This window comes from Triturus cristatus, chromosome 3_2, assembly GCF_964204655.1.
Source record: "Triturus cristatus chromosome 3_2, aTriCri1.1, whole genome shotgun sequence".
Taxonomy (NCBI): Eukaryota; Metazoa; Chordata; class Amphibia; order Caudata; family Salamandridae; genus Triturus; species Triturus cristatus.
In genome coordinates, this window is record NC_140584.1 from 1,194,192,961 (window position 1) to 1,194,218,906 (window position 25,946).

General features: G+C 45.2%; 1 protein-coding gene across 3 annotated transcripts in view; it reads right to left on the reverse strand.

Annotated features, from left to right (window-relative positions):
* Window positions 1–25,946, reverse strand: part of SPEG (striated muscle enriched protein kinase) — a 1,671,639-nt gene that overhangs the window by 1,379,452 nt on the left and 266,241 nt on the right. Inside the window, exon 1 of one of the 3 annotated variants that reach the window (XM_085650108.1) lies at window positions 26–133. The exons of the other annotated variants lie outside the window; for them this stretch is intronic. Within the exon in view, the coding sequence (XP_085506234.1) occupies window positions 26–58 (33 nt within the window). The 5' untranslated portion in view covers window positions 59–133. Of the gene's footprint in view, window positions 1–25; window positions 134–25,946 lie in introns of those variants that run through there. 3 annotated transcript variants of the gene reach the window in all.

A 25,946-nucleotide genomic window follows, 5' to 3' on the forward strand; every position in this document is an offset into this window, starting at 1 on the left:
CTCGTCCTCTAGCATCGCCCCTTACCTGAAAGCGCTTCTTCACCCAGATTTTCTTCATGGTGGTGGGGCTCCCGGCGGTGGGCACCGGACCCGCCTCACCTCCGGCTCCAGACACCGGGGGCACCCGGCCCCACGCCACCGCGGCGGGAGGACCAGTGGGTGGGGAGAACAGAGGCAGTCAGGGTGGCAGGGGCTGAAGGCCCCCCTGAGGTGAGAGACAATGGCAGGATCAGCACATCTGCCGCTCCCTGAAGAGAGTAAGGCCGCTTCCGGGGATGGGGGAGCGCCTCCTCACCAGGAGCAGGGCAGCTCCGCCGCTGAAGAGTGCTGCTGGGACCCCTTCCGCTGCCACACAATGACATCAAAGAGAAACCCGAGGTGTGCAGCAAGGGGGGACAAGGGCGGGATCTGGGCCTCGGGGGCACGCTCAGCAGCAAGACACAGAGGGGCGCTGGGATGGAGAGGCAGGTTGTGCGAGATGGCGAGGGAGGAGAGAAGGGCCGGGCATCACTTACGGAGGGAGATTCAGAGCATACGAGAGATTGGGAGGGGAGGACCACAGCATCTGTGAGAAGGAGGAGGGGGAGGGGGTAGCGGTGAGGGGGAGGGGTCAGAGCATCTATCTATCGGAGGAGAAAGGAGATGTCCACAGCACGAGCGAAGGAAGTCACGACAAGACGGTCATCGCGAGAAAAGTGGGGACATGACGGGCAGGGCACTGGACGCAGCGGGTGGTCGGGGGGAGGGAGAGGATGTCCAAGCGCCAGAAGAGGAGAGGAAAAGATCGTCCCTGAGAGGGAAGCGGGGTGCCGAGAGCGCTAGAGAGGAAACGGAGAGCACCCACACACGAGAGGTGGTGTGCGACGGTGAACGCAGACCCCTGAGAGAGCAGCTGGGGAGGGGGGCAGGGGCGTGAGAGCGGGGCAACTTCCGGGCAAGTGAAGGTCATTTCTAACCGGGACGAGGGAGGGGGTCGGGAGTACCAACAGGTTCTGTCTAGGACAAAAAACAGCCCTTGGTACAAAAATAAAAGTGGCCCAATTAGCGATTCAGACAGCTAGAAAAGAGGCTCGCATTTGCAAATTGGGGCCGTTTTCAGCTTGTTAAGACGCTGTATTTTGCAGGGTATGGAAGACCGCATGGATTTGTGGCTGTGGTAAGAGCAGGGAAATCAACAATAACAATCACCCACCGGGCCATAAAACAGCCCCAAAACATTAAAAAACCACCCCACATACTGACCTCGGGCACTGCTGAGACGGGGGTAGGAGGTATCAGAGAACCCCAGAGAACCCGACTTTCAGTGAAAGGGTTGGGCAAACCACCCCTGAGAGGGAAGGAGGCACCAGAGAACCCGACCGTCAGTGAAGGGGTTGGGCAAACCATCACTGTGAGGGAAGGAGGCACCAGAGAACCCATACCATCAGTGAAGGGGTTGGGCAAACCATCACTGAGCGGGAGGTGGCACCAGAGTGCCTGACCGTCAGTGAAGAGATTGGGCGAACCACCACTGAGAGGGGAGGTGGTACCAGAGTACCGAACCATCAGTGAAGGAGTTAAGCAAACCACCACTGAGAGGGAAGGAGGTACCAGAGTACCTGACAATCAGTGAAGGGGTTGAGCAACCCATCTCTGAGCGGGAGGTGGCACCAGAGTGCCTGACCGTCAGTGAAGGGATTGGGCAAACCACCACTGAGAGGGAAGGAGGCACCAGAGAACCCGACCATCAGTGAAGGGGTTGGGCAAACCATCAGTGAGAGCGAAGAAGGTACCAGAGTACCTGGCAATCAGTGAAGGGGTTGAGCAACCCATCACTGAGCGGGAGGTGGCACCAGAGTGCCTGACCGTCAGTGAAGGGATTGGGCAAACCACCACTGAGAGGGAAGGAGGCACCAGAGAACCCGACCATCAGTGAAGGGGTTGGGCAAACCACCACTGAGAGGGAAGGAGGTACCAGAGTGCCTGACCATCCGTGAAGGGGTTGAGCAAACCATCAGTGAGAGGGGAAGTGGTACCAGAGTGCCGAACCATAAGTGAAGGAGTTAAGCAAACCACCACTGAGAGGGAAGGAGGTACCAGAGTGCCTGACCATCCGTGAAGGGGTTGGGCAAACCATCAGTGAGAGGGGAAGTGGTACCAGAGTGCCGAACCATAAGTGAAGGAGTTAAGCAAACCACCACTGAGAGAGAAGGAGGTACCAGAGTGCCTGACAATCAGTGAAGGGGTTGGGCAACCCATCACTGAGCGGGAGGTGGCACCAGAGAACCCGACCATCAGTGAAGGGGTGAACATTGAATCATCCCGGAAACAACCATGTCTTCAGTTTTTTCCTAAAGCTCGGCTCGTCTGTGAGAAGCCTTAGTTTTTCAGGCATGGAGTTCCAGAATTTTGATACCAAGTGCGAGAATGATCTTCCTCCAATCTGGGCCACCTTATCCTGGTGGTTTTGGGAAGAAGATGGGCAAACCACCAGGGAGTGCGGGGGAGGGGGTAGCAGAGTACAGGACCATCAGCACAGGAGTTGGACAAACCATCACTGAGAGGGGAGGAGGTACAAGAATTCCCTTCACTGAGGGGAGGTGGAGGCTGAAAGAACATGACTGAGAGCGGGCGAGAGAGAGATGGGTTTAAAATAAAAGAGAGAATGTACATGTGGGGGGCAGACGAGTGGAGAAATGACAGAGTATTAAAGAGAAGAGAGCTCGAGCGAGTGATGCAGAAGGGAGAGTGGGAGGGCAAAGCAGAGTGAAGAGGGAACATGCGAGGAGGGGGCTCAGCTCAGTGAGCGACAAAGTAGGAGTGAAGGAAGGAACAATGAGAACCAGATCATACCGAGGAGAGACGGAGGGAGCAGAATGGGAGGAACAACTCATCCCTGGGAGTGGGGGAGGGGGAAAGCTGGTCAGCAAGGTACGCAGATAATAGGGCCATCATTGAGCACATTAAATAAGTCTAAAATACCGCCTACTCCGTCTGGCCTGGGGGGGGTTTAACAAACATTGGCAAAGTCAAAACATGTGTTTGTCTTTTACTGTGGCGTGTTTGGTAACAGCTGGGTCAGCTGAACGAGTTTTGCTCCTAACTGTCTTACAAAAAGAACCTACCTCCCCCTACCCCTCCCCCCCCCCCCCAATAAAGCAGCCTGGTGGCTTCACAGAGCAAAGCAGTGCCCTAGAAGAGTGTCATGAAAATGACGTTTGCTTTGCAAGCGGTGACACATAAAAGGATCCAAAAGATTCAATAGTAGATCCATGGGACAAACGGCCAGCATTTTCATTCCATCTTTAAGAAAGACTATGCACCACACACCTTTATTTTGGGAAACTAGAAACTGCTGCCACAGATCTATAGTAAGACAGAGGTTTGTTCCTGGTCCTGTTTACACACATGTAAGTGATAAGCGACATGGCACCACTCCTGTGTGTATGCAAGGCTTCGTTACTTCCCTTGAATTTGGAAAACCACCGTAAAAACAATAGGTCGGGCTTATAAGTTATTACTGAAAGTGCTTGAATGCTTCCATTCATGAGATACTCATTAGAAAGATGGTGAGTGCCGCGAAAGTCCTGTCATCAGAGTGTGGCTGCTAGTTTGTGAGGGGTACTAGTGTTGCTAGTGTGCCTGCTAGTCTGCGAGGTGCTGTCAGAGCTGCGACAACACTATTCTTAAGGGGGGTGACAGTGTTGTCAGTAATGTCAGACTGCAAATCTAATAGTGGCGTGAGGAATATTGTGTCGTCATTATTATGTACCCTCGAGCCCCGTAGCTCCTGAATTCTCTTTTAACGAGTGATACATGCTAACTAGTTAATCAAAAGTGAATATATGGGATTTTAAAAAGTGCACCTTGTTTCAAATGGTTCTGCTCCAGCAAATATGACCATTAATCCAACTTTAATGTTTCAGCATACCACACAACACACAACACAAACTTGAGTTTTAACTACACATGAAGGCATTGTTAGACTTGGGGGTCTCTAGTTGGCACAGGTAGGTACTTGTGACAAATAGGGACCCTCTCCTCCAGTCAGGGTAAGGGGGTACACTCCTGAAATAATCCCTGCTCACCCCTTTGGTAGCTTGGCATGAGCAGACAGGCTTATCTCAGAGGCAGTGTGTAAAGCATTTGTGAACACATACAGTAATCAAGTGACAACACTACAGATGGACACCACACAGGTTTTATATAAAAAATAAGTATCCTTTATATAGATTTACCACAAGACCATTAAACAACAAAAACACACAATACTGTTACTTTAGATGGTAGAATTTTGCTTAGTTCTCTTTAGTTCTTAAATGCGACACTTTAAGTCAATGTACCTTTTAGATGCGACATGCAGGGCAACGAAAGTGTTGCAACGATGTTGATGCGATGAAGTTTTTGGTGCAAAGAAATAAAAGACGTGAAGATCTTCCAGATGCGGTACGCTTCTCCGATGTTGCGAGAAGACTCGACTCGATGCTTCAGCTGCAGCGGCGACACCCTTTACGCGATGCGACGACAGCGGCCTTGGCAGCGGCACTCTTCTCCGACGTTTGCGAGACGCTTCCGCTCGATGCGATGTTGCAGCGGCGACACCCCTTTACGCGATGCGATGACAGTAGCTCCGATGGCGGCACGCTTCTGCGTGGATGCAAGGCACTTTTCTTGATGCGGTGCAATGCGACAACTACGATGGCTGCGATGGCGACACGCTTCTTCCTTGATGCAAGACTCTTCTCTTGATGCGGTGCACTGCATCAGCTACGATGGCTGCGATGGCGACACGCTTCTTCAGCATTGCGAGACACTTCGTGGATGATGCGAGACGCTTCCGCTCGATGCGATGCTGCAGCGGCGACACACTTTACGAGATGCGACGACAACAGCTCCGACGGCGGCACGCTTCTCCTTCTTGAGTCGCGCTTCCAGCTCCTTGTGACACGCAGTCCCTCAGAAGGCCCAACAACAGCAGCAGGTACTTCCAAAGAACTTGGGGGAGCTGGGGGGTGAAGTCTGTTGTTCCTGAGACTTCAGCAGGAGGCAAGCTCTTTTCCAAGCCCTTGGAGATCCTTCACAAGTTGAGCAAAAGTACACACAAAGTTCCTTTCTCCTCTCTTTGGCAGTAAGGCAACCACTGCAGGCCAATCCCCCAGGTTCAGGGATAGTTTCCTCCTCAGCTTCTTCTGGTTCCTCCCTCAGCAGAGGTTCTTCTTGTTTTCCCAAAGTGATCTAAATTCTTGGGATCAGGGTCCCAATACTTATACCCCAAAATCCTTTGTCCTCTGAGGGCAGAGGGGCATTTGCCCAGTAAAAACCAGTTCCTGAGCACTCTGTTTACCAGACTTCTCCTTTCCTTTCACAGTGCAGAGCAGAAACATTAGACGCCCCACAGGAGGTGGAGCCAGCATTGTGGAAGGCAAGTACAGCCCTGGAGCACTTTGTTGACAGGATTCCTTCTCTTCATTCACTGTGCAGGGCGGAGACATCAGCCGCTCCCCAGGAGGTGGAGCCAGCATTGTGGAGGGAAGGCACAGCCCTATTCAGGTCCCAGGTGCAACTCCTCCCACCCATCTAGATGCAGATCTCTCTATTCACCACTGGGGCACCTCACCCTGTCTCCTGGAATTCCCCAGCCCTGTCACTCACAGAAACCAGACAAAGGAATACACAGCCTAGCAGAGGCAGGTTTGAATGGTTAGACAAGAAAATGCCTACTTTCTAAAAGTGGCATTTTCAAACACAGAATGTTAAAACCAACTTTACTAAAAGATGTATTTTATCATCCTGAGTTCAGGCATACTAAATTCGAATTTCTACCATGTTCTCTGAGTCAGTTAGGATTATAAAATAACCAAACTGCCCATTCTGGCCTATGGAGAACAGGTAGCCTTGCAATAGTGAAAAACGAAAATGGCTGTAATTCACTATTGGAACATACCACACACACCAGGGCATGTCCTACCTTATACTAACAATGCACGCTGCCCTTGGGCCTACCATAGGGGTGTCTGATATGAAGGAAAGGGAAGGTTTAGGGACTGGCAAGTGGGTGCACTTGCCCAGTCAGCATGACAGTACCAGACTGCACGCAGGTTCTGCAATGGCAGACCTTAGACACTCTTTTACAGGCTGCTTCCGTGGGTGGCACAACCAGTGCTGCAAGCCCACCAGCAGCATTTGGATTACAAGCCCTGGGCACTCCTGGTGCTCTGTACTAGGGTCTGACAAGTAACCCAAACCAGCCAATCATGGAATCACAAATCATACATGAATTTACAATAGGGAGCACTTGCACCGTGGCACTGGACAGCAGTGGCACAGTGCCCTGAGCAACTAACACCAGCAAAAATACATGAGGCAACAGCGAAATATGGAAGGGAGACCCACGCCAATGTGCCAGGTCTAACAGGCATCATATCTAACTGAATACACGACCATACAATTCTTTAGCTTCAGTAGAATTACTGAGCCAGCCTTGGACTTCCCTAAAATGATTAACAATTCCAGATGCAGACTAGATGCACATGTGCAAGTGCTTCCAGTACCCACAGCAGTGCAAACAGGTCGAATAAAGTGCTTAAGCTGTGAACTTAGCTCTATAAATCACTAAAGAAAAACAAAACTAATAATAAGTCTGCTTTCAACGGTACCTTATCTAAAAAAACATACAATAAAAAATATAAAATTAAAAAGTGTGAAAAAAAGTCGTTGTACAGGTGGCTCATACAGTGCTAAAATGCAGATGTACAAAAAAAAAACCATGGTTATGAACCCTTATTAATACATGGATTTCTATAAGGGGGCCTGGTGACTTTCCAAGCAGCATAAATGTATGAAGATACCTGGTTACAAATGAGATCAGTGCTCCTAGCTTCATCAGATCAAGTGCTAGTATAACACCCAGCAGGCAGTCTATCTCACCTGAATCTTATTTACAATGCTCCTTTTATTTCTGGGTATAATTGTTCCAAGTAATGAACATACACAGGAAATGGTTGGAAAGCGTGAAAGTGCATTAGTAATTTGCTGCTCAGATAAGTAATGTTATAATCCTGGAACTTCCCTTTCACTAGCTGCACACTCATTGAAGACATGCTCTTAGTGCTGGACCAAAACTTTGAGAAGCTTATAGAGTTAAAATTTGCAGCTATGTGGTTGTACCAAGGTAAATTAGTTAACTTGGCGCTTGACCAAAGCTCACGCAAGATTTTCAAAAAGTTGCTCAACCTGGGCTTTGAGCAAATTCTAATCCAGTACAAGAATGGTCTCAGTGCAATGTGCTGGGCAACAGAAATAAGGCCGAGGTCCACCTTCTTTCCAGACTTCACCCTGAGGGTGCAAAGACAGAGACAAAGTTCCTCTACGTCAAAAAGGCCATCAGATACAAAGAAGTTAAGTATGCTATGCTGTTCCCAGCCAAACTGAGGGTTGACGCAATGGGCCAAACATGGTTCTTCAATACACCGGAGGATGTGTGGGAATGGCTGGAGAGTCGGTGACCCAGGCACCCCTAACAGGTGGATGCGGCGACTTTGGAAGCCACAGAAGCAAGTAGACCCTCTCCCGAAAGAGGTACAGCCCATAAAGGATGCAACGCCAGAGGGCCCGAAGAGCGTGTAGGCTCGGAGACATCAGGTTCATAGTAACACTCCATCAGGAAAACAATGGCTTAAACTCGGTCAGCCTGTCCATACTTGCAACAGTCATGGTCTGTAGAGACTAATACTCCAGGTTGTTGATCCATAGTGATCGGCCACCTATCCAAATATCCGAACACTGTGACAAGTGTCATATGACGAGAAGACAAAAGAAACAAACACTGCAACTTATTCACACTATATCATATTAATATAAATGTTTGGGGATTGCAGGTGGGCTCAGTAGGTTCAGATTCCATCCATCAAAGGGGGGGGAGAGCGACAGGCGCTCTGCAATGTTGGGGAGGCGGGTAGTTCAGATACCGTCCTGCAGGAAGGCAGGTTGAGGGGCAGAGTACTATCAGGTTGTTGGGAATAGTTATAGTTACTGTAGTATTAGAAAGGAGTCACGACAAGGAGCTTTCCTCCACAGACTACATGCATCGCATCACATGACCCTACACTCATTGTATCTCACTGACCGGCAGAAACAGTCAAATCAAACAAACTTAAGAGCAAGGCAGTTAAAATTCCTCCAGCATGTGAAACCAATACTCATTCACTTCCACGATGACCCCGGCAAGCCCACACATGCAGGATAGTGGGTCGGAGACCTTGCTCAAGCTTCTCTCCTGGAATGTTAACGGGCTAGGAGACAAACTAAAATGGGGGATTGTCCTGCAATATATAAAGAGACACGCACCAGATGTAGTCCTTCTCCAGGAATCCCACTTAGTTGGTAACACATGCAAATCGCTCGACAGATGGGGGTACAGATTAATCATACACTCGGGCTTCACATCGGGGTCCACAGGAATGGGTATACTCTTGCGCAAGCACTTTCCCTTTTTGGTAGACCAGCCCCATATAGACAAACAAGGTCGCTTCACAGCCATAACAGGCAGCTGGGAAGGGAGATGTTTCAACATTATGTCGTCATATGTCCCCCCAGCACTACACAGGACTGCTCTCCCAGATGTGAGCAAAATAATAATAGACCTACCAGATGGCAACCTAGTAGCAGGAGGAGACTTAAACATGACGCTCTGTGATCAGAAAGATCGCCACCCACCCAGAGGCTCCCCTCGCTCCAGATCCAACCTGGATGACTACATGGCCATTCTTGGATCAACCCTCTAACACCGCAATACACATTCCACTCCAGAGTTCATAGGAGTCTCTCCTGAATAGATCATATGATAGCATCGGCCAACAAACTGCAGAACTTCAAAGATGTACAGCATTTAGCAAGGGGTATTTCTGATCACTCTCTGATTTGGGTACGCCACTTCCTAGGGACACTACCCACGTGCAGGACAATTTCACTCAACCATTGGTACCTGAAGGTCCCACAAATTAGGACTGGCCTCATCAAATCCACTGACTATTATTTCAAAGAAAATGTTGGGTCAGTGGATTCACCCCTGATTCTGTGGGAGGATTTCAAGACAGTGCTGAAGGGACAAGCACTCTTGCCAGGGGCGGCTGGTGACATTTGAAAGTGGTGGGGCGCAAAGTTTGTGGTGAGCGCGCGGTGGCGAGCGAGCGTAGCGATCGAGCTCCAATGTCATAGGGAGGGTTCGGGGGGTTCTACCCCCGAGAAAATTTTGAAAAAAGAGTGAGCAAATGGTGCATTTTAAAGCATATTTGCAAAAGCAAGAAGGTTAATAAAGCAATGGTCATAGTGTCTTTTCAGACTCACAAGCCTGTCAATAAATCTGCCGGCACTGCTCCAGCTCAGCTGTCCTTACAGACTCCTGTACACCCTTTAGCACTCCCAGGCCTGCCAGTAAGTCTAACGTAACTGCCCCAGCTCCACTATCCTTTCATACTTCCAGGCCTGCCTGTAAGTCTACAGACACTGCACCAGCTTCACTGTCCTATCAGACTCCCAGGATCGTCAGCAAATCTACTGGCACTGCACCCAGTTCCACTATCCTATCTTTGCTCTCTCTCTGGCAGGAGAGAGCCCTGATCCAAGTGCATTAGCTGGGAACTTTTAAGGGATTTGAAATCACTCTTATTAAATGGGATCCTCATGCACCTGGCAGTGCCACGGGCTGCCAATAATGGGTATCAGGAGTGGGACACCCCCACCACCAGAGTGCGGGCATTGGGGACATTAGCGGAGACTGTCTTTCCTATCACAGGCACAAGGAGGGAGAGAAGGCAAGAGGCAAGAGAAGGAGAGGGGGAGAAAGGAAGCGCAAAGGAAGAAAAGTGGAGAAAGGAGAGAAGAGAAAAGGAGAAAGTGAGTCAGTGGGGACAGACAGACGAGAGAGGACAATAGAGAGAGAGAGCGAGAGAGAGCGAGAGAGATGGGGAGAATGAAGAAAATAGAGATAAAGAAGAAGGAGTAGTGCGGCAGAGAAAGGGAAGACCAGAAAGGAGTAGGAGAGAGTGCAAATAAAGTGATAGAGAGACAGAGTCAGTGAGAGGGAGCCAGGTGCAACAAGAGAAGGAATGAATGTGGGAGAAAGGTACGGAGATGAAAAAAGGAAGACGCAAAAACGTGTGCAACTGTCTCTGGAGCTCGAAACAGTGTTTGAAGGACCTCGCCTTGAGAAGAAGACACACCAGAGTGAGAGGACAGCTCAGAGTCGAATACAAGGAGACAGGGCTAGGTTGGCCCTACAACATCATCCATCAGCAACAGGCCAGCCCAGACAAGAAACTGAAGTGAGGCGCAGACACCACAGCTGATCTATGAGACCTGACAGTCAGCAGTCCTAAGCTTTTTGTTGCCCTTGACAAGAGTGCTCTGGAGAGAGACATCTAGCAGCCACCTCTCTAGTGTGCGCACATGAAGGAACAAGTTATTTTACTTATATGTGGTGACCTGATGCATTTCAAGGTGCATCCAACGCCATACTTGCAAACCTATCTCAGAAGAGAGAACCACCACCCTGTGCCCCTAATCACCCACCGCACAGCTTCAGAAATGAAGCGATTCCTTTAAGAAATTAGACTTTATTGATGTCATTTCAAATTCAAACTCACCAAATCGATGGCAGGGATACATTACAGACAAACGTGACATTTAAAAGGCTTGATGCTACCTCCTAAGAACCTGAATACTATGTAAAAGCGAGGAATACATTAAACACTCCTCCGCAATGAAATATGCCATGTTCTTCTATTGTAAATGACAGACAAGATTATAAACGAGTCTAAAACTTACTGATATTAAATAATGTCAGAAGAAACCGGAAGTTGTCTTGTTAGCACTCTTGAAGATGCACTTTTACTGTCTCAGTGAAAGTGCACCTTGAGCAAGTGAGCAGTGCAGCCTGCTATTCACTTAGCTGCACGGACTGAAATGATACTCACTCACTGGTACAGCCAGGAGCAGGAAGGTGAAGCAATTAGATTCAGAAGGGGCACCGGAGGGCAGTGGAAAGTGTGGAGGGGGCCTTGCAGCGAATTTACCGGCAGCACTGACTAGAGATACACATAGAAAAACGCAAAAGGTGAATGCTGCCATGTCAGCATGATTTGCCTCCTTTACAGCAGCAGCACACGATTATCATACTGACAAAGACTGTGTTACAACACAATGCTGACAACATGGCTTTACAAATAATTATTCCTATGCAGATGGAAGACCGCACTTAAAGACCTGTTGACAGTGGGCCCCTTTTATTCCATTTTATAGGCAAACAAATCAATCTGTGGACCATCATGTCTGGCTGACTGTCATACAACATACCATGGCTTCAGGTGTTGCAGCTGGCGCGTGTCATGGACGGACGGGAATAAAAATAAATAAAATAAAAAGTAAGGAAACTTGCCAGACCGCCGGTCCGCGCCGCACCTTCTGGGCCCTTGGCGCCTTCACTGGAGTGGCAACCCCGTCCTCCTCAGCCAATCCTGGTGCTGGAGCAGCACCAGGATTGACACAGGTCACAGTTACTCTCCGCCCGCCTGCCCATTAGGAGACCGAGGTTTGAGCCTTTGCTCAACCCTCGCTCTCCGAATGGGCATGCGCCAACTAGAACGGACACAAGTGCGCATGACTGGGCACGGTGCGAAAATTCACGCACCTTCCCCACTCATGCGCACTTGTGCTGCTGCGCCATGTCTGACAATGTATGTCAGTCAACATGACGCTGGACCGCCCACCCCCTTCAGACTCTGAAGGGGGTGGGCGGCCCCACATCATTCTGACTGACATGATTGTCAGTTCTCCCTCGGCGTCTTTGAACTTAAGTAAACTGAGAGTTTACTTGAGTTCAGAGACGCCGAGGGAGCTGCGGGCGCGGGCGGGGGGGGGCAACGCCCCAGCGCCCTAATGGACGCACCGCCCCTGACTCTTGCTTATAACAGGTCACAAAAAAGAAAAGAGGAAAAAGCTGGAGGAGCTGGAGAAAGACTTATTATCCTCTGAATTAAATTTTACACTCACCTCAGATGGGGCAGCCAAACATACACTAGATGTAAAGCAAAAGGAATATAAAAATTTACTAACGGAGGTGGCCGGGGCAAAACAGTTAGCGATACAGATCAAAATATACGAGCTCAGAGACAGGGCGGGAAAGCTTCTCGCATGGCTCGACAGGCAGGAATGAGCAAATCGCTGGGTGACCACCCTAAAGGCAGATAATGGTACAATACTGAAGGACCTGCAGGCAATTGCAGACGCCTTCATGGCACACTTTGAAGTACTGTATTTCCCTGCCACCCCACCCACTGCAGAGGAATCCAGAGAATTCTTGGTAGATCTCCCTATTCCGACTCTCTCCCCGGAAGAAGAGCAGCGGACACTTGAGGTTGACCCCACTGATGATGAAATCAATTCTGCAATCCGTAGCATACAATCTGGGAAGTCGATGGGGCCGAGCGGCCGCCCTATAGAATTTTATAAAATAACAGACACCAAAGTAACCCCACATTTACGACAAATGTACCTTTAAAGTAAATAGCGGGGCATACTGCCCCGGGACCAAAGACTAGCCTCCATAGTGGTGATACACAAGAAGGGGAAACCAGTAGTTAACAGGAGCTCATACCGCCCCATTTCTCTGATCAATGCCGAGGTCAACATCCTGGCCAAAATACCCGTGACACGTTTGCTCCGACTCATGAATAGACTTGTGTACTTTGACCTGTCTGGATTCATACCAGGACGCAATATGGCCCTCAACCTGTGTCGCCTCCACACAGTAATGGGTCGCATGGACACAGTTAAAGAGGATGCAGCAAAACCTTCACTGGACGTCCGCATGGCCTTCAATACCATCGAATGGCCTTATATGTTTGCAGTACTAGAACGTATGGGACTAGGTCCAAGTTTTATGGCATGAATCCTCCTGCTCTATACGGAGCCATTGGCACAGGGAGTGGTAAATGGATATAAGTCACAGATGTTTTCTCTCAGTCGTGGCACAAGGCAGCGCTGTCACCTATATTATTCTCTATCATACTGAAGCCACTGGCAATCTGGATATGAGAGGACACATTGGTCCGTGGAGTAAAGTGGACGGAAGGGTGGGATGAAAAAATATCCCTATATACAGACAATGTACTCATCTACGTTGCATCTCCACGGGCCTCCCTTCACAGAATAATCCAGATCTGCACCAAATTTGGCAAATACTTCGGATATTCAATAAATTGGTCAAAATCCAGTATATTTGCTGCATGGCCCGCCCCAATTCTGCCCCTAAATTGGGAAGTAACAATAGTGACGGAGGGCTTCTGGTATCTGGGGATATTCGTTACAGCTGATACTGACCTAGTCTACACACATGATTTCATGGGCCCACTTACTCGACTACAAAGTGATGTGCGCCATTGGAGGTCCCTACCTCTGTCCCTTCTTGAACGTGCAGCTCTTTAAAAAATGATGGCTGCAATGCTGGAAGAGGTAAATCAAATCTCGAACTTGTCCAATGCCCGAAACTCCTGGAAACTGAGGCGGGTGTTAGCTTTCAGATATGAAATCCAGTCCTTATTCTTGAGTTTGGCTTTCAGACCTGAAGTGTTCCAACTGGACGTGGGACAACAAGACGGGGACTGACTCCTACAGAAGAAAGATTGGGGGTATTGATCAATCTGGCAAGGGTGATAAAGGTGGCATAGGCAAGGTGTTGGAGGAGTTACATGATGAAAATGATTCTTTAGGGTGATCCTGGGTATATTTTCCTGATAGCAAGTCTTTGTTCACAGATGAATGCAGGTTTACTTTTAAATTATGCAAATAATTTCTGAAAGTCCTGCTGGAGGGGCCAGGAGCCTCTCTATGCTGGGATATGTGGAGACAGTTTGACATTAAAAGATTGATGGATATGGTTCAGGTATAACGTCGGAAATTAGTATACCCCAATTAGCTAAGGCACTTGTTTGACCACCATGGTATGTTAGTTTCACTTTTATCGTTGGCAGAAGGCGGAATGAAACGAACCTGCGATAACTCGCAGGAGGTCACATTTTAAAGGCCAGATAATTGATTTACTGCTCTGAATGAATTGCATCTGTTCAAAATATCATGTTGTCCTCTGGAACAGCAAGTCAGAGTAAATAATGAACTGGGTAGAATTGCTGAACACCTGCTTAAGCCCCTGTGGCTCTGCAGGGATACTTCACCATCAGCCCCTGCTGAACTGAACTCCTTTGTAAGGCTCGTTGTTGGGTCTAAATAGGGCTTCATATTGCGTTTTTTTAAATGATTTTTTTACAGACATTGTCAATTAGTTTTGCTCCTCTTTGGGGTTCTGGTGAACAGCTGGAGACCTAGATGAATTGTAATTAGAACACGGATTGCTCAAGAATTCATCAGTGGCACTTTGGGGGCAATTGTCAGGACTTGTTGATCTAGTACAGGTGGATTGGGTGGCTTAATTGCGCAGGAATCGTGCATGAACCATTATTTATTATGCAGGCTCTCTGTTCCCTGTTCTCTTCTAATAAAAATCCTTTTGCAACCTTTTAGTATAGCATTAATACCTTCTGGGACCTCAGCTATGTTTGAGACGATCGCAGAACAATTTCATATCTCACTTGAGCAGATATTGTGTTTATGCAATTCCTTTCCCGTGTCCTCGATGCACGCATTCGTGAATCAATCACTGCGATATTTGAGTGCATTTTGGGAAGGACTTTGATTTGATCATCAAGTTTCAAATTCTGGGATGCTAAAGTATTTGCCGTGATGTCTATCTAGTATGCTACAAGTAGTACACATAATGGCAAGGATCGGTTGGGCTGGTGGAGAAGCTGGCAGAAGATGCCTGGCCTCATTGACCTCTATGGGTCAAGATGTTAGGTTTCCGGAAGTTTCTAACTTCAGGTTGCTATTGAAGGAAGTGTTGTCAGATACACGCAGCCTCTGGTCAGTGTACACTAGACCCTCCTCATCTAGTTCGAAAGAGACCCTTTCACCCCCCTAGTAGCTCTGCTATCAGATCTAGAATGGAAGCAACTATGATTAGGCAAAGACAGAACTTTCCTTTCAGATATGCCCAGGGATCTGGAGATTACTAATGCAGCTAACAGAAAGCTATCCTCAAGCACATACTCTTGGCCCTTGTGTACTGCTGCGGAAGATTTTATGTGATTCTTGACCATTTGGAGGTCACACTAGCCTTTTTGTCTGTCTCCAAGTACGGCTTCAGAGAGGCTAATGCCAACCAGGTGCAGAAATCTCACACTTCATTGTGCCCATGTTGTTAGTGCTCAGTTTGGATGCAACCCCAGGGCTACATGCAGGGTTTACACAAATGCAGTGTCTGGAGAGCCGCCTGAGTAGGACGCCAACCCTGTTCTGCAGTTTACAACAGTGGGTCTACATCCACTGTCTGCCAAATGTGTGCAAGCGAGACCCAATTAACCCCACTAGGGTCTAGTTTCAAGTTCTTTATGATTAACAAAGGCAGTACTCGGTAGAGAGCTCTAAGTACTTCTGAGTGACCAAGGCTGGTGTATGCCTGACAGGGTATAAAGATGGAATATCGACGGGAAAATATCGACTAGCATTAATATTGTGGTAAGAATATCGACTGTGAAAAATATCGTTATAGAAAATATCTTTTTAAAAAATATCGTTTCGTGAGAATGACAAAAATATCGTCATAAAAAAATATCGATGAACAAAATATCGTTGAACAAAATGTCGTTTCATATAATATCGACAGAAAAATATAAGTTGTTATAAAATTTATAAAAAAATATGTATTATGTTTTTAAAAAACTTACAAAACTCCTACTAGTAATAATATGTGTTAAAAAATATTTTCTACAAAAGAATTGTTAAAATTTTAGTAGCGGGTTATTGGTATTATAGGGGATAAGGGTGGGTAGTAATTTAAAATTTGGTTTTTAAAAAATTTATAAAATATAAACAAATTAGAAAATATTTAAGAAATCCAAATTTTAAATTGAAATTTCGAATTCTTCACGAAATTAAATTTGTAATTAAATTTTATAATTTCAAATATAAATTTTAGGAGCGGGTTTTTGGTATTATAGGGGATTAGGGTGGGTAGTAATTTAAAAATGTAGTGTTTAAAAATTGTATAAAATATTAATAAATTAGAAATTTATAATGAAATCAAATTTTAACCTCGAAATGTAAAATTTTACTCCAAATTTATATTTTAATATTAATAAAAAATATTACATTAATATTGAAGAAGCGTTATTTTGGTATTATAGGGGAATAGGGTCTAAAAAATAATTTAGATAGAAAAATGTATATTGTTTACTAACCTGCACATTTCCTGACTTATGTTGGATTGGAGTTAGAATAGTAAATTATTATAAAATATAAACAAATTTGAAAATAATTAAGAAATTAAAAATGTAATTTTAAATTTCTAAATGTTTACGAATTTAAATTTGTAATTAAATTTAAAAATTTCAAATAAAAATTTTAGGAGCGGGTTTTTGGTATTATAGGGGATTAGGGTGGGTAGTAATTTAAAAATGTAGTCTTTAAAAATTGCATAAAATATTAGTAAATTAGAAATGTATCATGAAATCAAAATTTAACATCGAAATTAAAAATTTTACACAAAATTTATTTTTTAATATTAATAAAAAATATTAAATTAATATTGAAGAAGCGTTATTTTGGTATTATAGGGGAATAGGGTCTAAAAAATAATTTAGATAGAAAAATTTATTTTGTTTACTAACCTGCACATTTCCTGACTTATGTTGGATTGGAGTTAGAATAGTAATTTATTATAGTTTACTATCCAGCACTTTCCCTGAGTTATGTTATGTTTGTAGTTAGAATAGTAATTTATTATGGTTTACTATCCAGCACTTTCCCTGACTTATGTTGGATTGGAGTTAGAATAGTAATTTATTATGGTTTACTATCCAGCACTTTCCCTGACTTATGTTGGATTGGAGTTAGAATAGTAATTTATTATGGTTTACTATCCAGCACTTTCCCTGACTTATGTTGGATTGGAGTTAGAATAGTAATTTATTATGGTTTACTATCCAGCACTTTCCCTGAGTTATGTTATGTTTGGAGTTAGAATAGTAATTTATTATGGTTTACTATCCAGCAGTTTCCATGACTTATGTTGGATTGGAGTTAGAATAGTCATTTATTATGGTTTACTATCCAGCACTCTCCCTGACTTATGTTATGGTTTACTATCCAGCACTTTCCCTGACTTATGTTATGTTTGGAGTTAGAATAGTAATTTATTATGGTTTACTATCCAGCACTTTCACTGACTTATGTTGGATTGGAGTTAGAATAGTAATTTATTATGGTTTACTATCCAGCACTTTCCCTGACTTATGTTGGATTGGAGTTAGAATAGTAATTTATTATGGTTTACTATCCAGCACTTTCCCTGACTTATGTTGGATTGGAGTTAGAATAGTAATTTATTATGGTTTACTATCCAGCACTTTCCCTGACTTATGTTGGATTGGAGTTAGAATAGTAATTTATTATGGTTTACTATCCAGCACTTTCCCTGACTTATGTTGGATTGGAGTTAGAATAGTAATTTATTATGGTTTACTATTCAGCACTTTCCCTGACTTATGTTATGTTTGGAGTTAGAATAGTAATTTATTATGGTTTACTATCCAGCACTTTCCCTGACTTATGTTGGATTGGAGTTAGAATAGTAATTTATTATGGTTTACTATCCAGAACTTTCCCTGACTTATGTTGGATTGGAGTTAGATTAGTAATTTATTATGGTTTACTATCCAGCACTTTCCCTGAGTTATGTTATGTTTGGAGTTAGAATAGTAATTTATTATGGTTTACTATCCAGCACTTTCCCTGACTTATGTTGGATTGGAGTTAGAATAGTAATTTATTATGGTTTACTATCCAGAACTTTCCCTGAGTTTACAATTTATTTTTGATCAAAAGGGTATTTAGTCCTCTGGAACGCGTAGACCCTCGGTTTGAGTCGTCACATACTGTAACTACATATTCTGTGGGAAAGTTATGTCAATCCTGGCTGCGACATTCCACCTTAGCATCTGTCAAAGTTCATTTATCGAAGTTACATGACAAAATAGATTTGAATTCTTTTGTTAAAGGTCCTGTGGGTGGCAGAACCAAAAGGTGGGCGTATGCTATTTACAACAAAGTGTGGAAATTTTCGCCAATTGAGGCGGCTTCAAGATTGAGAGCTATTGACCAAGCAAACATGGAAAAGGTTTTAGCCATTATAGATAACAGCATTAGCACTCTCTCTTCCAGAATTTATACATTAGATAATATTGTTTCGTCAGTTGTTGATATTGTGCATGATGATATGTCTGTGTTATATAATGGTCAAAACCAGTTGCGTTCTGTTATGCAGTTTGCATGGACTTTGCAGACGTTAAAGGCAGGGAGGGTCCCTTGGGACTATTTGAGCAATACATCATTATTCATTCCTTGTAACATTACTGATAAGCAGCTATTTATGTCCATGAAAGATGCTAAATATTCATTATTACATATTGAAAAATTAGAACCGTTACCTTTCTCTGTGGCGGAAATCAATTCAGTCACGTGGCTTATATACGGGTTGATAATTCTACCTTTCGCACTTCTTAAGTTTACGTCTTGTATGAAACATTATGCTCTGGGTAGATATGAACAGCTGGGCACCGCTTTCATACATGAGGTTTGGTCCCTCCCCTTTACGTATAGATGTACTAGGGACGGAACTGAGGTTTATCTGAAGGGTGAGGAATGTACCACGACACCAGATCATTCCTTGGTATGTAGGCACATTCAATTACACGGTGCATGCAATGTACAAGCCCCGATTTTGGCCTGCGTCCTACGAGGTGTCCCAGTGCCTGTGATTACGCCTTCTTTGACGCTGCTTGCAAACAGTAGTTATTTAATTTTGAATAATGAAGCTTGCTGCGGGATGTTAGTGGGAATCCCATATATAGTAACTGTATCGGAGAGGGTTGTCTCCTGCAATAATGTTCTCTTTTCACTCCCGCACGGGCGGCTGGATGTTTCCATCTGGCCTTCGATTCCAACCTTGAAAGCAGAGTTCAACAAGTTGAGCAGAATAAGAGCTGTATTGTTCCAAAAAGAGGTGTCATTGACTTCCTCTCGTGAAACATTTGTCCTTCACGTTGCTAATACGCGCACTGAGGTACAGGCGGTTTTGAATACTGACCTCCCCCTACATTTCGGAGCTTTGATCCTAACTATTTTCAATGCCTCGTCCACGACCGGCCTGGCTTATTTTTTTAAACTTGTAGGCTCAGGTCTCGTGACCTCTTTCCAAACTATTTTTGGTGTGATTCCGGCATTTTTTCATTCGATTTTCTCGAGCATCTTTGGAGGTGTTCCGCTGCTTCTGGTGCTGGTGGCAGGTGTGCTGCTTTTACTTTTCATACTACGGAATGGCTGCTGTTTCTGTGCCACACGAGCACCTGTCACGTCTGCATCTTCTTCGTGATAGGATGCTTGACTTTTATGGTACTCTGCCATTGGCGACTTTAAGCCTGGCATATGGATTATCCTTCAGGTATTCCTACTTCACCTGCGTGCAACCTGTATTTCACTGCCTGGATTGTCCCTTTGAATGGCCTCTGGATTTGTGCTTGACCAACACGGTGTCTCCGGTGCCGGATTTCGATCGACTGATGAGGCCCTTAGTGTCTCACGAGTTGGCCTGTTCTGGTGTCCGGATTATGGCTTGTGGTGCGGCGCATGGTATCCTGGGTAATTGGGACATATCAACGGCTGCCTACGACTTCTTGGCTATGAGCTATTTAGAGGAACATTCCGGTTGCCCTCTGATTGTGCTAGAGGCTCCGATGGTTGAAGAACACGTATGTTCCTTTTCTTTAATTAATTGGATGGCTGAGACTTTTAGTGGCCCTGCAAACGATTTTTTGTTGGAAGCAGTTGCCACGTATGCTGCCTATACATTCATGGATTAACTGAACTATCCTCCTTTGCGCCTGTGCTACTGGACAGCAACCTAGTGCAGCATTCATTTTTTTTTTCTAATCATTGTGTTACTTATAGTATTTGGATGATAGTAGTTGTTAATATATGAAGTAAATTGTACATTTACTTAGCAAGTTTAAATAATTTTTGTCAGCTATCTAAGTAGACATGAATAAGGTAGTTAATAAATGTTTTTACATGTAAGTTTCTGGTTGTTGTTGATAAGTTCAACATGTTCTTTTTTCACTCTAAAGAAGAACACTTTTTAATTTAGGGAGTTTATCTACTTTATGCTAAGTTCGAATGAAAAAAGCAATGGGATTTTGCTTACTTCAAGTGTAGTATGACGTTTTGTAGTTGTAGTCGTAGGTTTGTATTTTCTTATCTCAGCAAGGTAACTGTTTTTCTCCAAGTTTGGCCCAAAAATGGTAAATTACGTTAAGTGTATAATTGTTTTTATATTAGTGAGTTAATTAATGGTAGCTTTTGATTGGTTCAATTAGTGAAATTTCAAAATCATTGGTCGACAACGTTATTTTGAATTAGAAAACCGTTAAATAATTATATGTGTGAATAGTTTTGTAAAGTTAAATAGTTAAAAAAAAGTGTGTAAAATAAAAGAATAGTGCATATCGAGTTGGTAATAAAAAGACGATATTTTTTGTATATTTCTATAAGCAGATAGGTCGTCGATGTTAGTGTAGTCGATATATATGTCTAAGGTCATGTTATTTCAAATAAAGTCGATCATGTAGTAGTCGATATTTATGTTGTCGATATTAGTGTGAACGATATTAGGGTTGTCGATAAAAATAAATCGATATTTGTGTGAATCCTTGTTTAAGTATAGGATGACGATATTAATGTAAGCGATATTTTAGTGACGATATTTATTTCTGACGATATTTATGTTAACGATATTCCATCATGGAACCCCTGACAGCAAGTCTCGAAGACGAAAGGGCTTATGACCTAAAGCTTGCATGATCGGCTGGAGAAGATGAGGGTCTGCCTCATGCCTAGAAGCCTGCCTGCCTGCTGGTAGAGGGAGTCTGCTGGGTCCTGCAGAGGAGAGACTGCTTAGGAGGAGAAGCCCAGCATGTTACTCACCTGAAGATTACCCAGAGAAAGCAGACTGCCTGAGAGAGCAATGCCAGAAGTGACTATTGGTGCAGATGGTCTCCCAGTCTCCCTCTGAGGGTTCCAGTGAGAGGTGCAAAAGACTAAGGGCCAGATTTATCAAGATAAGACAACTTGCTGCGATGCATGAAAGGGCAACAATTAACCATGTTTACCAATATATGGTGCATCCCTACTCTCTGCCTGTGCTGGCGCACAATCTGCTGCCTAGAGCCTATGCTGGCACCCTTGTGCCATGGTGCAAGACTGCCTGCGTTGGGACACCTTCTTGCACAAAAACAATCCTCTGAGGCTTCTTTCTCTTTCTAAGTGTGCTGTGGGTTGCAGCACACTTAGAGGAAACAATGAGGGGAAATACAAATATTTCTCCTTGTTGGGCCTCCCCTGGGAAGTGGTAGCATTTTGACGCATTCCCAGGTTTTCCAGTCTTGGTAAATCTGCGAATGAAAAATAATCCATAAGTGGATGCATGGTAACACCCTCACTCCACCCATGGAACGCCTTCCCAGGGCAGAGTAACGCAAGGCAGAGACTGGCTTTGCCTTGCGTTACTCCAGATTTTCCAAATAAAGCAGAGCCATGCAAGGTGGCCTTGCATTGCTTGGTAAATCTGTCTTTACTATTGATTTGCCCTTGCTCTGTGTACTGGCCCAGGGTAGTCTGCAGCTGCCTCATCATGTGCATTGGCCCTTCTCCGGCCGCAACTACCTTGCCATGTGTCCACATTAGCCCAGAAGTGGACTGTGCTTACAGATGACCCTAGTACAGCAACACGAGAGCCGCTATATGGCATCTGACAGTCCAGGACAGCCCTGCTGGATGAAGACATGAGATGAGCATGACCTTCCAGGCAGCCGATACTGAGACTGCAAGTGATTACTGCGGGCACCTGCCTGAGGCCAAACGGAGCTCCTGTAAACGTGATGAGATAGGTGTGAGCACTAAAGACAGTTTTTCTGCCCATTAAAACAACGGGGGTAAGAACAAGAGTAAACAGTGACCTGATTGCACATTTGACATCTGTACATGACTCTTATTCATGCTTCTACCAAAGCTTGCTGGGGGGCCAATCCTAGATAGGGTCACCCGGGTGGGAGAAAGAACAGACAGGAAGGACTGTGTTTAGCACCTAATAGGAAGTCTTGATGAATGAATGAATGAATGAATATTGAACTTATAGAGCGCTAAACTTTGCCCAAGGTGCGTCAAGGCGCTATTGCGGAACTAGAAATGCAGACAAAATGGCATGCTCAAACTGAAATCTGTTAAAGGTCTTCAAGGCTTTACAGAAGAGAGGATGTGACACCTGACTAGAGAGCTCTTCTGGGAGGGAGTTCCACAACTTAGCAGCAGCAGTAGAGAAGGCTCTACCTTCCCATTTAGCCTTTTTAAACCTCGGTACTGTTAACAGATTTTTATCTGAGGACCGGAGCTGTCTGGTGGGAGCATAACGAGGGAAAATTGCCTTAATACCATCTGGGCCTGAGCCATATTAGGCATTATGAGTTAGGCACAATGTTTTGAAGAGGATCCTACGGTCCAGAGGGAGCCAGTGCAGCGTCCTAATAGAGGCTGAGACTGAATGGTATTTCGGTAGGCTCATCACCAGCCTGGCCGCAGCATTCTGCACCAACTGCAGACGTCGCACCAGGCCTTTATTAATGCCCAAATAAAACGCATTACAATAGTCCAATCTGGACATTACCAAGGCAATAACAGCCTGCTTGCGTGAGTCATAAGAGATGAAATGGGAAATTTTTCTGAGGATCCTGATAATCCCAAAACATGTGAACACTGTCCTGTTGACCAGCAGGCTCAGGGAGAGTGAATTATCCACTATGACCCCTAGATTGTTCCCATGGAATACAGGGCAGGGACAGATGCAAGCGTGTCCGCCCACCAATCACTGGACCAAATATCCAGTTTACTGCCGAAGATCAGGACCTCAGTCTTCTCACCATTCAATTTCATGAAGTTTTCCACCATTCAGGAGGAGACAATTCCTAAAATTAAGGGCAGAATCCCTGATACTGTGAGTGATGGACTCCATTTATTTGATCAGAGGTATTACACTTTATTCACAACTGAAATGTCTAGTATTGAGTACTGCTGTGTAAATAAAAGTATGTTCCTTTTTTTAAGAAGTCAAGCATTGGGCTGGATAATAAAGTTATTGTGTCTGGTGGTTGATTGTTGTGTTCTGAGCACGTTCCTCCCCCCCAACACTACCTCCATGAGAAGCTTGTGATTGCTCGCCCTCGCTACCCTGAGATTCAGATGTGAAAGGGTTGACCTTGGCCCAGTTTGCAGAGACATAGTAGGACAGTTCCTAGGACACCAGTGGCAAATGACCACAGCCACCACAGTTGTGGCCCAGTAGCCTTGTCTGAGCTGTGGTCCCCCAAACGGGGCCTGACATTTCTCCTCTGAGTTATTACTTGTGAAGCTAGGTACATGGTATAGAAATGCTGTAAATAAACAAAAAACAAGAGATGTGCAACATGACACCGCCTACTTTTGTCATTGCCAAATGGGAAGGAGGGGCAGTAGCACTGTGAGAAGACAGGCAGTGGCCAAAACAATACACAGAGCTCAACCCTCGGGGAGAGGCAGCACACACGCCACAGAGGCTCTACTGTTTATTATAACACTCCCTGTCCACCAGTCCACTCCACGAGTCACCATATCTTTATGTTTGGACAGTGACCTTCTTAGCAGTAACGATCCCACAACATGTCATGCCCTGTTGTACTGACACTGCTGATGAGGGCATGTGTCGTGATGCGTTCTTCATTGTTTTTCAGTTGCAAATGGCACTGCAGATGTTGCCGCTTGCACTGCCACAGCAACAGTCCTAGGGATAGCAAAGATGATTTCTCCTGGGGTAGTGTGTAATAACACAACGTAAAGAGGGGGGGGAACGGGGAGCTAATTGGAAAAGAAAAGGTCCAGTACCGAAGCTCCTAAGGACTAACATCGTACTCACTGAGGGGTAGCTGTTCCTGAAAGAAAGGAAGACAACCTATTCTGGTTGAGGAGAGGTGTAGGTGTGATCTCTCAATGAAAATGGATCCAGATGCAGGTGGGGGAATTACTCCTTTTGGAAATAGTGCCCTCACACACCCTTGCGTGTGTCTTGCTTCATCAATGGGTGTTACTCCTCGTGGGGGTGGCGCTGCTGTCCCCCACGGACCCCGTGAGAGGGCTCTTTTTCGGAGATCTTTTAAAAGAGACGCCACAGTTGTGCATGTGGGTGTGTGGGCTTAGGGAAGTGAGTGGGTGAATTAAAATTACCTTCACAATACCCAGAAATCACGTTTTATTCAGGGGTCCGGAGATAAGACTAAAAAACAAGGGATGAAGAGCACCTCCTTCAAGCAAATGTAGGGGATGGATAAGTATCTTCCTGCTGCTCTCAAATCCATGAAAGTGAATAAAGAGTGAAATTAGGTCAACATGTTTCGCGCTACCTGTTGTCCCTAATGGATCCTAATGCACTTCGTCAGGACCGAAAAGTGAGGTAAAAAAAGTAAAACTAGGAATCAGGGAGAAGACACTCTGTATTCCTATAGTACCTATAGTAAGGTGTGGGTGCGTCTGAGCACTTATTGGAACTTCTGAACCGTGTTCCTTGTTCCCAACCTGGTAAGGAGATAAAGAGAGACACACAAACACAGACAAACATGTAGATCACATGTCAGTGGAGGTAATCGCTTAGAGTGGAATGATGTCATTCATCTCTACAGAAATTATCCTGATAATATTCAGTATTACATGCCCTTGTCATCATTCTACCACATACTCATGCATGATAGAATACTGTACAATTACGTAACCAGTGCAGTAGAACATGAACAGGCAGGGTGTTACCTTAGACTGGCAGGAACGCGCCAGAAGTGACCGGTTTATTGCATGCATATCATATCAGTGGACCTCATGGTATTCAGGGTAAAATCCATACTGTGACAGTAAATTCAAGACATCGCTGCCATGGTGCTCGTTGCAGTCCGTTAGCTTTACAGGAAACAACTGAGACTTTCACGGGTGTCCGGTAGTGTAAGACTATGTAAAACAACAACAGTGGTGTAAACAAACACGAGGTGGCACACAGCACTCATACACATATGTAACCGCATACCCCTCTATTCGGAATGGTTGGCCTCGCCGGCAATCACTGCGGTAGTGAGGAGAAATATCTGTGAATTCATTAAGACAGTGAAAGAAAGTGAGCTCGTGGTACCAGCGGTGCCCGTTTTTGAAGACATTTACCTGGGTCCGAGTTCAGAGTCAGCAGGAAGATACTCACAATAACCCTCCTCTGTAGCAGCCCGTTACCTGCCCGTCCGCTTCAGGATCGCCGGTGGTTTGGAAGAGGCCGGCTCACCGAGAAATAGTCACGAGTGAGTGCAAGGGCGGAAATGACGCTGGAGGGGCCGCGGTAGATCGGGGGGCAATATGTGTTAGAGATACACGTATACTGGTGGAATGCTTCCCAAAGTGGTGGCCATGTTTGGATGGTGCCCATCATATACAAACATGAATGGTGGCAGTTTGTGTAAGTCGTGAAGGACACAGAAATACACAAATTATGGCAAACCCGATGCCGGGTGTGGGTCTCTGTTCTTAAAATGACAAACAGGCATGGGGTTACTTATTACTAGATGGAGGAACACATACCAAATTGCGTGTTGTGATAGCAAGTGGAGACAGTGGATGAGCTCTGTGATTACCATGGCTAGTGAATGCCAACAATCACTGTACATTGGCATACTCTGTGTTAGTGCCGGACG